The sequence below is a fragment of the Microtus oregoni genome, unplaced genomic scaffold (assembly GCF_018167655.1).
Source record: "Microtus oregoni isolate MIOR12 unplaced genomic scaffold, Mior012 000003F_ref0000135, whole genome shotgun sequence".
Lineage (NCBI taxonomy): Eukaryota > Metazoa > Chordata > Mammalia > Rodentia > Cricetidae > Microtus > Microtus oregoni.
In genome coordinates this window covers 20,114,308-20,132,013 of record NW_024543062.1, presented here as the reverse complement: position 1 = coordinate 20,132,013, position 17,706 = coordinate 20,114,308, and the positions used below count along the sequence as shown (strand labels likewise).

The 17,706-nt window shown below is 47.5% G+C and overlaps 1 protein-coding gene across 1 annotated transcript; it reads right to left on the bottom strand.

Moving 5' to 3' along the window:
• Positions 1–13,819: 13,819 nt before the first annotated feature.
• Hcar1 (hydroxycarboxylic acid receptor 1) lies at positions 13,820–14,860 on the bottom strand. The gene has a single exon (XM_041649350.1). The coding sequence runs from the start codon at positions 14,849–14,851 to the stop codon at positions 13,820–13,822; it is 1,032 nt and encodes a 343-aa protein (XP_041505284.1). The 5' UTR covers positions 14,852–14,860.
• Positions 14,861–17,706: the final 2,846 nt, after the last annotated feature.

Genomic DNA, 17,706 nt, shown 5'->3' with positions numbered 1-17,706 from the left:
GAGTAGATCTGGTCAGTCTGCCCCAGAGCGCCTCACCTAGCGAAGGCTCAAGGCAAGTGTGTGTCTGTGGTGAACGTGTGGTCCAGCCCCCAGCTTTATGTCATGGCAGGGTGTTGAAAGAGATGACTGAATGGTTACCAGGAAACTACGAAATCGTTTAAAAAAAAAAAAAAGCTAGCAAGGCTCTTATGCAACTTGCTGTTTGCATAAACAAGTAATGAAAAAAAAATCCCTTAGGCAGGCGGCGGGAAGCACAAATTTTTCTTTCTTTCTTTTTTTTTTTAGCACAACTTTTTCTAGTGTAAAGGATAAGTTTAGGCAAGCAGACTGCGAATGAGTAAAATCTGGGGGCATTGCTTCTGAAGGCTGCAGGCATGCACACTGGGGCGTTAATTGGCAGGAGAATTCATTCACTGCCGTTTGCTTGGCTCGCATAATTAACAAATTAACAATGGCATTGTGCTAAATGAACAGCAAGGCTTTCAGAAACAATAAGAATTCATGTGAAATTTTACCGTGCATTGGTAATGTGTATACAGTTTCTTCTCTCTCTCTCTCTCTCTCTCTCTCTCTCTCTCTCTCTCTTTCTCTCTTACTCTCTTTGTGTTTCTTCCTCTCTGTCTCTCTCCCTTTTCTTCTTTCTTGGATTACTTTTATTTTTATTTATACATGCGTCTGTGTGGGTAGGTGCCCCCAGAGGCTGCTGGGCACCGTGTAGCTGGAGTTAGAGGCAGTTAGGGCGCTGAACTCAAGTTCTTCGCAGGAGCAGTGTGCTGTTGACAGCTGAGTCAGCCCCTTAGCACCCCGTTCTTTGCTTTATTACTTGCTATGTCACCCCAGGGGGCTTTAAATTCTCCATCTTCGTGCTTCTGTTCCCCAAGTTCTGGGATTTGCAGGCATGCAGTGCAGTGCCTGGCTGTGTGGTATTTGTAAAATTAGATTTGAATTCCAAGTCTCAAGAGGATGTGGAGCTCTGCCTTGCAGAAAGACAGCATTTCCTTTCCTCCCCACCCCCTTTTTGGGGAACATGATTGCCCTCCTATAGAGTATCTACCACTGAGTATTTTGTCATATATACATGTCAATATATATATACACGTAAGGTTTATAAATTTTTTGTTCTACTATGAGTTAGAAATTGGAAATTTAGACACGTGTAAGATGGTATCTTAAAGTTTTCTTGATTTACATTTCCCTGATCGCTAAGGAAGTTGAGCATGACCTTAAGTGTCTTTTGGCCATTTGAACTTCTTCTGTTGAGAATTCTCTGTTCAGCTCAGTGCCCCATTTTATAATTGGGTTGATTAGCCTTTTACGGTCTAGTTTCTTGAGTTCTTTATATATTTTGGAGATCAGACCTTTGTCAGTTGCGGGGTTGGTGAAGATCTTCTCCCAATCATTGGGTTGTCTTTTTGTCTTAGTGACAGTGTCCTTTGCTTTACAGAAGCTTCTCAGTCTCAGGAGGTCCCATTTATTCAATGAGGCCCTTAATGTCTGTGCTGCTGGGGTTATATGTAGGAAGTGGTCTCCTGTGCCCATGTGCTGTAGAGTACTTCCCACTTTCTCTTCTATCAGGTTCAGTGTGTTCCGACTGATATTGAGGTCTTTAATCCATTTGGACTTGAGTTTTGTGCATGGTGATAGATATGGATCTATATTCATTTTTCTACAGAATGACATCCAGTTTTGCCAGCACAATTTGTTGAAGATGCTCTCTTTTTTCCATTGTATACTTTTAACTCTTTCAGGACCGCGAGGGGTGCACCCACACACTGAGACAATGGGAATGTTCTATCGGGAACTCACCAAGGGCAGCTGGCCTGGGTCTGAAAAAGCATGGGATAAAACCGGACTTGCTGAACATAGTGGACAATGAGGACTACTGAGAACTCAAGAACAATGGCAATGGGTTTTTGATCCTACTGCACGTACTGGCTTTGTGGGAGTCTAGGAAGTTGGGATGCTCACCTTACTAGACCTGGATGGAGGTGGGTGGTCCTTGGACTTCCCACAGGTCAGGAAACACTGATTGCTGTTCGGGCTGATGAGGGAAGAGGGACTTGATCGGGGGGAGGGGGAAGGAAATGGGAGGTGGTGGCGGGGAGGAGGCAGAAATCTTTAATAAATAAAAAAAAAGAATAAATAAGCTGAAATAAAAAAAAGAAATTGGAAATTTAACCCTTTGGTTGCATACCAAGACCCACTATTGGCATGTAATAGACCTTTGTAGACTAGACTCAGGGTGGCCTAACCTTAGATTCCTATGGAATTATCGATGCTATGGTGACCATGAAGACGGGATGAACGGTGCTCACACTGCAGTCTCCAGCAGTCTCCAGCGTGCCAGACTCCAGGCCTTAAAGAGCCATTTGTTTTCTAAAGTGTATGAGTGTCTGTGTCAGGATGTTATGTACACCACAGTATGTGGTATGGCCAACGAGATCATAAAGACATCAGATCCCCTGGAACGAGAGTCAGACAGTTGTGGGTCACCATGTGGGTGCTGGGAACAGAACCTGGGTCCTCTGCAAAAGCAGCCAGTGCTTTTAAGCAGCTGAGCCGTTGTCTCTCCAGCCCACACTTTAAATCTGTCATCTTGGGCTGGAGAGATGGCTCAGTGGTTAAGAGAACTGACTGCTTGCTCTTCCAGAGGTCCTGAGTTCAATTCCCAGCAACCACATAGTGGCTCACAACCATCTGTAATGAGGTCTGGTGCCCTCTTCTGGCATGCAAGCATACATGGAAGGAATGTTGTATACATAATAAATAAATAAAGCTTTAAAAAAATAAATAAATCTGTCATCTTGTTTTATCCTCCGTAGCCCATGGACCAAAAACTCTTGCTGATTATGACTTCCAACTGAGGTAAGGGGAGTTCAAAGAGGCAACGTGCCCAGATTACCCAGCGGGACTTGGACTTGAACCTGGCAGATCTCCAAACCTCTGCCCTCATCATTGTGGTATACTTCTTTTTATTTATTTATTATTTATTGGAAATTTTTAATTGCTTTCATGTATTTGGAAAGGGAGGAGATAAATGCTATGGCGCATGTGTAGAGGTCAGAGGAGAACCTAAGATGATGGGTTTCCTCCTACCTGGGTGTTTAACTCAGGTGTCACGCTTGGCAGCAGCACCTTTACTCAATAGACCATCTTGCCAAATGATAATGTATTTTTCAAAAGATTTTTTGAAACATTGACTTTTAAAAAAGTGCGTGTGTGTATGTGTGTGTGTGTGTGTGTGTGTAGGTATATACATGTGAGTGCCCTCAGACATCAGAAGAAGGTGTCAGGTTCCCTGAAGCAGTGGACACGAGTCACCTGATGAGGGTACTGGGAATTGAACTCAAATCCTCTGCAAGAGCAAGTACTCTTAACTGAGCCATCTCACCAGACCCTTAAACAGATTTTGAGACAGCATCTCCCTGTGTAGCCCAGGCTGGTCTCGAGCACAACGCCTGACCACTGCCTCTTCTGCGATTGCCTTGAGCGGTAGCTGGCATTAACACTTGCTTGCCTTGCAGCCTGTGTATGCTGGTAGCACTCCCTCCCTGGATAAATGTGGACTTATTGATGTCGTGTATTGTGGTTTGAATATAAAGTGTCTCTCTACAGACTCCCAGGCTTGAACACTTGGTCCCCAGCTGCTGGAGCTGTTTCCGGAGACTGGAGATCTTTGGCAATGGTAGCTGGAAGACAGATCACTAGGGACAGGGCCTGGAAGGTTATATTGACTTTTGGGTGAGTCCTCCTGGCCCAGCCACCATGTGAGGATCCCCACCACGCGTTCCTGAGCTGCTCCTGACATCACGCTCCTCTATGTCACAATGGACTGTGACACTTAAGCCAAAACAGACCTCTCTGCTCTAAGTCGCTTCTGTCCGATGTTTGGTCTCAACATCGTGGAAGTAGCTCACACAATACTCAAGACCTAATCCTACGGGGCTGTGGACTAAGTATCAGAGAAACTACTGGCACCAATTATTTCTGGCATCCAGAATCTGCACGGGAGTCTCCTTCCTAAGTTTCTGAGTTTTATTAATGTGTGTGTGCATACATATTCATGCAGGGGCGCTTGCCTATATGTGTGAGAGCCGTGGCTGAAGGCAACTTCGAAAGGAATCTTGAGCTGCCGCCAGGGTCTCTCACTAACCCCAGAACCCACTGTCTAGCCCACAACACCCCCCGGAGGTACGTATTTTCACCGCACTGCGGTTACAGGCATGTGCCACATGTATGTGCTATCTTCACAAGTGGGTGCTGTGGATCTGAACTCAGAGCCGTGTGTTTGCACCGCAAGCTCTTTACCCAATGAGCCCTCTGGACAGCCGTCCTACAGTATTTCAAAGAAAGAGGTGGAAAGAGCAGGAATTCAAAGCCATTTTCAGAGCCAGAGGTAGTTGAAGGTCAGCCTGAGCTACAGAGAGCCACAATTCTGCCTCAAGACAGGAAAGACAGACGAACTGAGAAGGATGAGGATGAGGAGTAGCCATTATAAGGTTGTCTTTAACTGCTAACCTAGAATCATTTGGAAGGAGCGCTTCAGTGAGGGGCTGTCTCACTGGGTTTGCCTGAGGGTCTGTCTGTGGGGGATTGCTCTAATTATGTTCACTGATGTGGGAAGAGCCCGCCCACTGTCGGTGGCACTGTTCCCTGACTGGGGTCCTCAACTGTTTTCTAGTGGAGAAGCTGAACTGAGAGTAGCACTGGCAAGTGAGCCTGCAGACATTCATCTATCTGTGCTCTTGAGTATGGCCGTAATGTAACCAGCTACCTCAACTTCCTGCCTTCACTTCCCCACAAAAGGGGACTGGAAAGACAAACTGAAATAAACCTTTTTCTTCCTTACACTGCTTTATGCCAGGGTATTTTCTCACAGCAAACAGAAATGAAACCAGACAGTCAAGAATAAACCTTTCTTTTTGAGGGGGAAGGTTTTTTTTTCTTTCTTTTGGTTTTTTTTTTTTTTTTTTTTAAGAGACAGGGTTTCTCTGTATAGCTCTGGCTGTCCTGGAACCCACTCTGTAAACCAGGCTGGCATCGAAGTCAGAGGTCAACCTGGCTCTGCTGGGTTTAAAGGCATGTGCCACCATCCCCCAACCTATCACAGCCAAAATGAGAAAAACAACAAATAGTTAAGTTTGGAAAAAGAGAAAAGCCGGTAGCTGACTCTGAGTCCATGCTCAGTGGGCTGTGAAGCCCCTCACTTTCCCCTCAGCTTCCTCTGGTGGAAACTGAGGAACTAGGAGACACCTCCCCTCCCCCTACTTTCCTACAAAGCTCACATTCAAGGCTTCTAAACAGGAAGTTTAGGGAATGTAAATTGAGGCCTCTGGGTGCCAGGTCCTGGTACGGAATTTCCAGTCTTCCCACCTCGGGAGGGCACGCCTTGTCTTGTGCTGGTCTTTCTTTTCTGTATTTTTTTTTCTTACTGAGGCATGAGCTGTACAGAAACTTGTTAGAACGAATCATTTAGAGAGGCAGGCAATGAGTCTTCTGTCTGGTGGAAAGGAAATGATCCTCACAGGTATGACTCTCAAAACCAACGTGAGCCCCTACACTGGGTGGGACAACTAGAGGTGTGCCACGGTACACAAAGGTGTTATCATTAATCAATTAATTAATCAACCATTGGGGGAGGGTCTCAATTTGTTGCCCAGGCTGACCTTAAGCTCCTGGGTCAAGGGACTCTCCTTCCTCAGCCCTCTGGGTAACTGGGACTACAGATGTTAACCGCTGCACCCAGCAAACAGTTTTTAGAGGTTTGACACAGTGAGGTGGTATATGCCTGTGAGCCCAGGAAGAAAGCAGAGGCAGGAGGATCACTACAAATTCATGGTCAACCTGGTTTACATGGAGGACACAGACCCTGTCTCAAAAAACAACAACAAAATTTGACTAACTAAAAATAACTAAAGCTGAGGGTAGGTAGCACAGGCTTTTAATCCCAGCATTGGGAAGACAGAGGCTGACAGATCTCTTTGAGTGTGAGGCCAGTCTGGTCTACATATTGAGTTCTGGGTCAGTCATAGCTATATATGGAGACCTTGTCTTAAAACAAATGAAACAAAATTTTAAAATATTAAGTAAATAAATATAATAGGGCCAGGGCTTTCGCTCAGTGATAGACTACTAGCTAGCTAACATGCCTCACCCCCTGAGTTTGGTCCCCAACTCTACAAAAGCAAAATAAGAACACCAACTATCCTCTGTCGTCTGCTTGCTGTACATCAGGCCTTGTACTGAGAGATTTCGGAAGGAAACCTCCTAACAATGGGAGCTTTCTCCTGAACCCCAGACTAGGCACAAACCACACCCAAACACCTGTTTTTACAGAGATATTCTTTATTAATCGGGGAAGAAAAGTTAAAGTGGCTGTTCTCTCACTCAGGCAGAGAAACAGCAGCAAGTGATCTTGCGGGTGTCATTTTAAGGGGAGGTCTGTGTTAGAAGGGGCTAGGGTGTAGTGGCTCCAAAAGCTACAAAGAAACCCTGTCTCAAACAAACAAACAAGCAAACAGGTAAAGGGGGAACCCCGTGTTAGGATGAAGTGTTTAATTTTAACTGGGCATGTTGAGTAGGTAAACCAAAGGGGGCTTTTGATAGCGGGGCCTTGGTAGTCAGCCTCAGGAAGAGGAAGTGGTCAAATAAGGAAACTTTGGTGCTAGTTTCAGGACTGTAATCTAATGATTTTTAGTAAGGCAAAGGGAATGGGGAGAAGGGCAAGGCCTGCCAGAGCCACACGCCTGAATGGGTTCGAGGCCATCACTTTCCATGTGTGACCTCGCTTTATCTTCACACAAGGCCAGGGAGGGAGGTGTCGTTATTATCCCTGTCTCAAGACTGGAAAAACAGGGCTTAGAGCAGTGGTCCTCAACTCTCAACCTCCTTAACGCTGTGACCCTTTTTTGTTTTGTTTTGTTTTGCTTTGCTTTTTGAGACAGGGTTTCTCTGTAGCTTTGGAGCCTGTCCTGGAACTAGTTCTTGTAGACCAGGCTGGCCTCGAACTCACAGAGATCTGCCTGCCTCTGCCTCCGAGTGCTGGAATTAAAGGTGTGCCATCACCACTCAGCTGCTGTGATCCTTTAATACAGCTCCTCATGCTGTGGAGACCTTAACCATAAAATTATTTTCATTTGTACTTCATAACTGTAATTCTGCTACTGTTATGGATTGTAAATATCTGATAAGCAGGATATCTGGTATGTGACCCAGGTAAAAGTGTCATTTGATGCCCATAAAGGGGCACAACCCACTCACTGGCTTAAAGACTTTAAGTAGGAAGCTGTCTCATGTCTGCTCCTAACCTGGGTTTCTGTTTTAGGTATCTGCTAACTAGTCACCACCAAACCCGAAGCTTTAAAACATTCGCCGCTCCCATTTTCCTTCCTGGTTTTTGGATTGACTGGACTCAGCCGGATTGGTCCTCTGGGGGCTTTCAGCTAGGGCCTAGGCTAAATTTACACTGAAGAAGTGTGGGTTCCTTTGTTTCTTTTTGCTGCTCCAAAATACACGACAAAAGCAACTTAAGGCTTCGGTTTGGTTTTGGCTCACAGTGTTGGGGCAGGTAGTCACCACAGACCAGCGGTCGGGAAGCAGAGCGAGATGAATTTGAGGCAGCTTTCTCCTTTTTATCAGTGTGACCCTCCAGCCAGTAGAGTGGAGCTGCCCACACTTAGGGTGGGTCTAACCTTCTCCCTTACCCTCCCTAAGACCTTCCCAGACACCCAGAAGTGTGTCCCCAGTAGACATGAGGACGAATCCTGACAGATGGGTTCCTCGCTCTCTTCCTATGACTGTCTGCTTCTTAGGGTGGCTTCTTCATGTGACCCTGTCATGTGTTTTCTGTGCATGGCATAGGCTTCGCTGGGTTTTCAGAAGTCCACAAGCAGACCTTCTTAAAGCTGGGCTTGGGAATCTCCAGATACCGCTCTTACCACATCACGGCAAGGCTTCATGTTCCATGGAGACAGCAGACACTCATAGTGTCAAGCGGCAGGAAGCCCAATTTCTTGGAGGACATTTTGGAAGATCTCCCACTGCAGACAGTACAGGACTCTGAAGGTTCTTGTGGCTGGTAGGGGACATGACAGCCCTGGGGCTCTAACAAAGGAGATCTAGCAGGGGAAATAAAGTGGCAGAGAGAGCATTAGTTGCACTGACCGGTGTGTATAAACATATCTATGGTATAAATCCATGTATAAGCATATACGTATTTGTGAATATGAATAAAAAAATACAGTGAGGAAGGGAAGTGAGAAAAAAAAGAATTCTTTCTGTATTCATTTACTGAGATAGGCTCTCACATAGTTCAAGGCTGACCTAGAACTTCCTATATAGCTAAGAACAACTTTGAACTTCTAATCCTCCTGCCTCCACCTCCTGAGTGATGGAAATCCAACGTAAACTTCCACTCCCAGTTTATGCCAGGCTGGGGATCTAACCCAGAATTTGGTGCAGACTTCTCTCTCCAATCCAGGGGTTGTAAGCGTGTGCCCTATGCCTAGTGCTGTCTTGAGACTCTACAATGCTTTTTAAAAGGGGGGACCTAAAAGTTCCATTTTGAATTACATCCTGAAGACTGCAGAACCAGCTCTGCAGCCTGGGATGCGCCCATAGTGAGAACAGGGTCTTGCATCATTCCATGTGGAGCTGAAGGCTCAGAGGCCAGCAAGGCCCGACCTTGCAACACAGCCCTGCTTCCCTTACAAAAGCTTTAACAACTGGTTTAACTCTTCATGCACCAGAGGTCTAATCCCTCCAGGCACTATGCATGCATTACTTCAAACCTTGTCATAACCATTTTTCCTTTAATTAAAGGGTAAGGCATGTTGATGAAGATTTTTTCAAAAATATATATTTTTTAATTGACCTGTTTGTTGTGATTGGTGTTTTGCTTTTATTTAAGATTACCATGTTCATGCAGTACTTGTGGGGGCATGGGGTGGATATCGGATCCCTCAGAACTAGAGTTATAAGTTGTTCTGAGTGGTGGGTGCTGGGAATTGAACCTAGATTGTAGACAGAAGTTTCTGTCATGCCCAGTCCCACAGCCATTCAGTCCCAAAGAAAAACACAGAGTCTTATATTAATTATAAACTGTTTGGCCTATTAGCTCAGGCTTATTATTAACTAGCTCTTACAACTTAAATTAACCCACCAGTCTTGTCTATGTTTAGCCACTTGGATTGGTACCTTTTATCAGTGAGGCAGTTTCATCTTGCTTCCTCTGTGCCTGACTGGTGACTGAGTCTCTCTGCCTTTCCTCTTCCCAGAATTCTCTTAGTCTGGTCACCCCGCCTATACTTCCTGCCTGGCTACTGGCTATCAGCATTTTATTAAATCAGTACGAGTGACAAATCTTTACAGTGTACAAGAGAGTTGTTATCCCACAGCACTAGATCCTCTACAAGTGTAGACAGGTTTATATATATATATATATATATATATATATATATATGATTTATTTATTATGTATACAGTGTTCTGTCTGAATGTATCCTTGCATGCCAGAAGAGGGCACCAGATCTCATTACAGATAGTTGTGAGCCACCCTGTGGTTGCTGGGAATTGAACTTAGGACTTCTGGAAGAACAGTCAGTGCTCTTAACCTCTGAGCCATCTCTCCAGCCCCAAAGTCAGTGTTTTTAACCACAGAGCCCATCTCATAGCCCTAGCAAACACATTTTATCCCAGCCTTCAAGAGGCAAAGGCAATGGGGGGCTGGAGAGATGGCTCAGAGGTTAAGAGAACTGGCTTCACTTCCAAAGGTCCTGAGTTCAATTCCCAGCAACCACATGGTGGCTCACAACCATCTGTAATGAAATATGCTGCCCTCTTCTGGCCTGCAGGGACATATGCAGGCAGACCACTGTATACTTAATACGTAAATAAATCTTTAAGAGGCAAAAGCAAGTAGATCCCTGAGATCGAGGCTAGCCTAGTCAATACAAAGAGTTCCTGCCCAGTCAGGGCTACATAGTGACACCCTGTTTCAAAAATAAAATAAAATAAGTTAAGAACATCTATTCTGAGGGTGTTCTAGAACTCATTTATTTTCCATTGTCAAGGTCAATTAAAGACAATTGTCATTTTCTTTTTATATAGGTTTTTGCTTTCCCGGGGAAGGGAATCATTTCCTCTAAACCCATTGTTTTCCTGTTTCAGACAGCCCCACACCCCAGTTCTCAAGAACACTTTCTGGTAAGACAGGCTTTGTGTCACACTCGCCAGCTTCAAAGGGGAAGTGCACGGAGAGTCAAGGCTATCCTTGAGGTCTTGTTTCATTTTCCTGGCTTCCAGCTTGCTCTGGCTGCTTTGCGGTGAGAACCTCTGTCCACAGGCCTGCCGTGGGCTTCTGGGGATTGGGCCTTTAGTTCCTTCCCTTGGAAGGCCACTTCAGAGAAGTTTCTGAGCGATAGCCACACTTGAGAGGCACGCTTTCTTTCAAAATCCATTTTTATTAGGATCAAGCAACAAAGGAGTGAAACATGGCGCCCCAGGGTAAAGTTAAAAGCCGGGGTTTTGGCAGATTTCTGTTTATTTTTGCATGTAGGATAAACATGTGACTCTCACGAGAGTGGAGGTGGAGGCCAGAAACCAACCTCTGGGGTCATTCCTCAGGAGGGACGTTAAAAAAGTGTTTGTTTAGTGTGCGTGTGTATGTGTATGCTCTTGTGTGCATACGCATGTGTGAACACATGAGAGGAGGTCAGAGACACACTACAGGGGTCAGCTCTCTCCTTCTGCCTCCCAAGTTCCTGGCTGGATCACGTTCAGGCCTTGGTGGTGAGGGCCTTCACCCACTGAGTGATCACATCAGCCCCTACCGTGTTTGCCTGTTTGCTTTGCTGTCGTTTGTTTTGGAGACAGTCTCACTGAGTCCTCGGGCTTACCCATTCAGCTAGGCTGGCCAGTGAGCCTCTCCTGTCTTCTGTCTCTGCCTCCCCAACTCTGGGATTAGAAGCTTGTGCTACCCTATGAGTTCTATGACTGAACTCAGGTCCTCGGGACTGTGTGGTAGGCTTTTCACTTACTGAAATAGCTCCCAAGCCAGTTTCCACAGATTTCAATCATGTGGCAGAGGCCAGTAGATCTCAAGTTCAAGACCAGCAAGTTAGCTGGGTGGTGGTGGTGCACACCTTTAATTCCAGCATTCAGGAGGTCAAGGCAGGCAGATCTCTGAGTTCAAGCATAGCCTGGTTTACATAGTGAGTTCCAGGATAGCCAGGGTTACACAGAGAAACTCTGTCTCAAAAAAACAAAACAAAAAACCCCAAAAGACCAGCAAGTTCCAGGCCAGGGTTATGTAGTGAACCCCTGTTTCAAAAACAAAATGATAGTAATAATAATAATAATAATAATGATGATAGTGTGAAGAAAATAAAATAAAAGACAAAGAGGATATGTGGTCCTTGATTTGATGCTGGTAGGACTTCCTGGCTTGACTCCTTCCTAGGAAGAAGAAGTCAGGCAGTAACAATGGAGTAGCTGCTTAGGGACACTTGACTCTCGTGTGTCCGCTTCTTTCCATGGACTTTCTGTGTGCCGTGTGCTCATGTGTCAGGCACTGCAGGGTCACCATGAGGTTCTGAGTCCAGGCTTACACAAAGTTCCCTTTTCCTTTCCTGTCTCTTTCTTTCGACCTCTCTAGAGTCCAAACATCCTGTTGCTGGCACTCTGGGCTCTTCCATTCTTTATCTGAAGCCCTCCTCCCCACTATGGGACCGCACATGCTCTCTGTGACTACTGAGAAAACCAGCAGCTTTCTCTCTTCCCCCTCTCTGTCTCCCTCCTCCTCACTGTGGGGCCGCTCATCCACTCTGTGACGACTGAGAAAAGCCAGCGGCTTTCTCTCTTCTCCCTCTCTGTCTCCCTTCTCCATCTGCTGAGATATACAGCTTGCCTGCCCTGGAGTTTTTCTTTTCAACTTGAATAAAAACTACCCTCCAAGCTTAAAAACAACCACAAACCACATATGATGTCGTTAGGTCATCTTTGAAAACTCATAGCCAGATGTAGGGTCTCATTCTTTACGTCCACACAGTCATTCAACAAACATTTATTTACGTCTGTTATAACCAGGTAGTCTCCTGCTAGGCACTTGGGACGAAAGAGTAAAACAAAGTCCTTATGAGTCAAGATTGTATATTCATTGACTTTGCCCTAACCCTTCGGAGGCACTAGTACTTCTCTTGGACAAATGGAGAAACCAAAACTGAATGTGGTTATATAAACTCTCCCCTAAGAGCGCTTGTCTAATAAATGTTTGACTAGGATTCAAACTGAGACCCACTTGACTGTGCAGCCAATTGTTATAACAAGTGTAATTGTTATCACATTAATTAATTAATTAATTGTGTGGGTGCGCATGTGTGTGTGGGGGCGCATAGGCCAGAGAACAACCTTTGGGAGTCTGTTTTCTCCTTCCCCCATGGCTCCCAGGAATACTCAGGTTGGCATCTTGGCAGCAGGCTCCTTAACCCATTGAGCCATCTTGCCGGTCCTGTAGCCAGACCATGGTTTTGGCTACCAGGCTGTACACCGCTTCTGGCAAGGGAAACAGTGTGGAGAGCCTAGAGGAGTGTCTCAGGCTAAAGACATAAAAGTTGTCAAGGTCCCTGCCTGGGGGAGAATGCTCTGGGAATCGGAGAAAGTGCAAACAGAAGGATGACTGATGCCTGTCACCCCTTTGGAAGAGGAGCTGAGCTTGACACGGGATCTGTTTTCCTTCCTCTGGGACAGGAGCAGCCTGCGCTTCACAAAATCGTCTAGTGGTGAGAGTTCCAGGCAGTATCTGGGGAACACGTGAGCAGAGGGAGGCCACAACAGGAGGAGATCCTGACGATTGGCTAGACACTGTTCACCAAAAGGGAGCCGAGATGAAATGTCTCTGGCCGCCCCCTAGAACTTCACAGTCTCCCAAGAGTTGGCAAACAAAGCTCCAGCTAAACGGGGAGCAAAGGGTTGAGAATGGAGTTCAGTGGTGAGTGCTCACCTAGGCCTTGTAAGGACCCAAGTTCATTGCCCAGCACCAAAGACAAAACAGATGGGGATACGAGATAGTGCCGGGCTGCACAATATGAATTCAACAAGGAATGGAGAATGAATGAATGAAGAGGAAGCTGGAGAAACCAGACTGGTTTGTCGAGTCCCCCAGCATCTTCTTTGAAAAGCAAACAAACCACCTAAAATCAGCAAAGTATGAAGCTGTAAGGTTAGGGTAGATTCTTTTTGCTGTCCTCCTGGGCTACCTGGAAGTTCAAACACTGGAAAGGAAATATACAGAGGCTCCCCAGGAAAGATGAAACACAGCCAGGACCCAGCATCCCCGTGTAAAGGGTCTCACTCAGCTGGACAGAAGTGTATCCACCCAGCCCAGGTTCAAGTTATTTTCAGCCCAGAAAATACTGACAAGTTATCAAGTTCATTAACTTTCTCAGAGCAAGAACAAGACCATATTCTCAGCCATGTAAAGTGACAGAGGCTCTGAGCAGTTCCTAACCCAACACATGCTTTCCTTCACACACACACACACGAACACACACGCACATACACACACGCACACATGCACACACATGCACTCCCACGCACACACATGTGCCATCCTCTTACCATAGCAATCAGAATATTTAAACACAACCAACTCACTTCAAGCAACTGGACCCTTCTGGAAAAGGCAGAATGACATGGAATTCATTTCCACCTGAGAGAAAGACACAGCTGAGAAACAGCGGTGGCATTTTTGAAGTCCCCACCCATTTAACTCACAGTTGCCCATCCCTCTGCCTTGTGGTTGGGCCGTTTGCCTTAACGCCATTCAACACACTTGGAGATCCCACTGCCCCTCTGACGGCCTTTGGGAGCTATTTGCCCCATCGACGGAGCTCTTACGACAGAGGGTGGAAATCGGCATCTCTTCTGACCTCTGTGTCTTCAAGTGTCCTGGGCGTTTGGGTCTCAAACTGCAGATTTTGAGACTGGTATAGAACTTGGGGAACGAGGGGCTTGAGAAATAGTAGATGAGAGGGTCCAGCATGCTGTTCAGGTAGGTGAAACTGAGGGTGACGTGGAGGGCTGTGTGGACAGAGGAGTCACAGGCACTGGAGGGCACTGTCCAGAGGAAATAGAGCCTGGCTAACACGCTGGGCAGGTAACACGTGATGAACACAGCAGCCACCACCATGATGAAGCGGGTGGCCCTCTTCATCCGAGTCTGTCTGGCCAGCTGCTGCCTCCGTCTGAGGCTCCAGACAACTTTGAAGGAGCAAAACACGATGATGGCTAGAGGCAGGAAGAACTCCAGCTGGAACATGATATCATGCCACCCATTGGCTGACTCCATGATGAAGCTCTCACAAGATGACCCTGTTTCCTGCACACACAGGTGACTCTCCATGAGAAGGTACATAGTCCCCAAGATGACCAAGGTCCAGAGCACACAGGCTGCCGCAGCTGCTGTCCGGTTGGATATGGCATTCACCGGGTGGTGGGGGTGGACCACTTTGAAATACCTGTCGGCAGCCACCACAGTGAGGAAGACAATGCTCCCCGCCCTATTCATGCCCAGCATGAAGAGCACCAGGCGACAGGGAATATCCCCAAAGGCCCAGTGCCTCCGTCTGAGGTAGTAGTCTGTCCGCAAGGGTAGGGAGATCATGAGGAGAAAATCAGCCACGGCCAAGTTGAAAAGGTAAATAGTACTCGGTTTCCAGGTCTTCGTGTGAAAGCAGAAACCACACAGCGCTATCCCGTTGCCTAGGGCACCAAGCACGAAGGCAAGGATGAGTAGCGGTGGCATCACCTGGGAGATGGGGTCTCCCTCGATGAGACAGCACGACCCGTTGTCCATGGCAGTCGGAGAGAGGATGAATGTCCTCGGGTGACCAGCACAAGGGCTATCAGAATACTACCACTCCCACTGCCGCTGAGCCCTTAACCTCATCACCCTGGGATGCAGACGCTGCACCCACAAGAGAAACTTCAGCCAGGAAACGAAAGCCTGGAGCAGGCCCTTTCTCTTCCTCAGCCTGGATCACAAGCTCCATGTCCCCGGCAGGGGTGAGGATTGTAGCTGGGCCAGGCTCTGAAGTGCAAACTGTTTTCCTCACATGGACACTCTGGGATACACTCTGGGGTCCGATGGGATGTGTGCTGCCCCGGAATTGCTGGATCCAGCCGTGAGAGGATTTTTCTTTCCTGCTTTTTCTTCACAGTCTGCTCTGCAGAGTGCTCAGAGCTGCCCAGAAGGCTTGGGGGAAAAAAGTTTGTTTGCCCTCCCTCCTGGTGGAGAAATCTAAACATTTCCTGGAGTCATTCCGGGCCTCTGCCTGGCTCCTTTCCTCCCTAACCTTTGCCTGACTGCCCCGTCCTCCCCACTCCCCTGGGACACTCCCATGCAGTGCCAGAGAGGGGAGACTGTGTTTTGTAGCCTCTCAGGGCTACTTCCTGTGCCCATACCCAGAATTACAACCTTCAACACTCGGGAGGGTCTGCAGAGAAACGCACTTCTAAACATGACATCTGTCGGGTATCAGAAAAATCTGTGTGGGGGGAGGATGTGGCTCAGAGGTGACATGTGCCAAACTCTGGGCTCTACTTCTATCGCCAGTTCCTTCTAAAAGGGGTATATGAAGGTCCCACCTTCCCCTCCTGTCTCCACAAGGCAGCCTCTTCCAGAGGAGTTCTGGTTCTCTTCCTGTTCTGCTGGGAAGTAGAACCTAGTTAGTTACTTTTGCAAAAATTTGACTCTGCTCCCCAGCAGTGGCCCAGAAGAAGCCAACACCAGGGTGAAGTGTGCTTGTGAGGGTCTATGAGGAAGCAAGAGGTTTCGTAAGGAGTTAATGTCTAAAATAATCATGGGCAGAACAAGACTGCTTTAAAAACTGGAGTTTTTGCTAAAATGTCCTATTCTTTTGGCTTGAGAGAGTGTCCATCTGCCCCATGCCTTTTCCCATTTAGGAAGGGAGAGGAGGGGGCACATTGAAAGAACTGCCCAAGTTCATTCTTCTGCTCACTGATTAAAGCTAGACTTGAGTTGGATGTGGCGGTGCAGGCCTGGAGCACACACACACACACACACACACACACACACTTTTTTTTTTTGTTTGTTTTTTGTTTTTTGTGACAGGGTTTCTCTGTAGCTTTGGAGCCTGTCCTGGAACTCGCTCTGTAGACCAGGTTGGTCTCAAACCCACAGAGATCCGCCTGCCTCTGCCTCCCGAGTGCTGGGATTAAAGGCGTGCGCCACCATCGCCCGGCTGCACACACACTTTTAAATAAAGATTTATTTGATTATTTTACTTATGTGTGAGTGCCCATGGAAGCCAGACGAGGACGTTGGGTCTTCTGAGCTGGACTTCCAGTGTGTGTGATGAACCGGGTCCTCTGGAAGGCAGGAGGAGCTCTCAACCACTAAGCCACGTCCCTGCTACTGTTCTTTCTCTTTTTCCTTTTAAGAACCAATCTCAAGGGGCCCAGGTTGGTTTTGAACTTTGCTCCTTAGCTGAAGACAAACTTGAATTACTCAGACTCCACCTCCCAAGTGCTGAGATTAAAGAGTGGGGTCATTAACCTGCTGGAATCCCCTTATCTCTACCACCTCTTTTTCTTCCCACTTTCCCCCACCCCCTCCTTTCTGTGTCTTTTCTCCCCTTTCTCCCACTTCCCTGCCCTCCCTCCATCCTGACTGTCAAATCAGGATCTCTCTGTATACCCCGGCTTCCCTTGAACTCTCTGTATACCCCGGCTTCGCTTGAACTCTCTGTACACCCCGGCTTCCCTTGAACTCTCTGTACACCCCGGCTTCCCTTGAACTCTCTGTATACCCCGGCTTCCCTTGAGCTCTCTGTATACCCCGGCTTCCCTTGAACTCTCTGTATACCCCGGCTTCCCTTGAACTCTCTGTATACCCCGGCTTCCCTTGAACTCTCTGTATACCCCGGCTTCCCTTGAGCTCTCTGTATACCCCGGCTTCCCTTGAACTCTCTGTATACCCCGGCTTCCCTTGAACTCTTCATCCTTGAGTGTCACCTTGCCAGGTGCTTACATTTCTCCAACTCCAAATCAGCATCATGATTCCCCACTGCCCCATCACAGACACAGTGACCTTCCATGGATCCCCCACTGCCCCCATCACAGACACAGTGACCTTCCATGGATCCCCCACTGCCCCCATCACAGACACAGTGACCTTCCATGGATCCCCCACTGCCCCCATCACAGACACAGTGACCTTCCATGGATCCCCCACTGCCCCCATCACAGACACAGTGACCTTCCATGGATCCCCCACTGCCCCCATCACAGACACAGTGACCTTCCATGGATCCCCCACTGCCCCCATCACAGACACAGTGACCTTCCATGGATCCCCCACTGCCCCCATCACAGACACAGTGACCTTCCATGGATCCCCGACTGCCCCCATCACAGACACTGTGACCTTCCATGGATCCCCGACTGCCCCCATCACAGACACAGTGACCTTCCACGGATCCCCGACTGCCCCCATCACAGACACAGTGACCTTCCATGGATCCCCCACTGCCCCCATCACAGACACAGTGACCTTCCATGGATCCCCCACTGCCTCCATCACAGACACAGTGACCTTCCATGGATCCCCCACTGCCCCCATCACAGACACAGTGACCTTCCATGGATCCCCCACTGCCCCCATTACAGACACAGTGACCTTCCATGGAT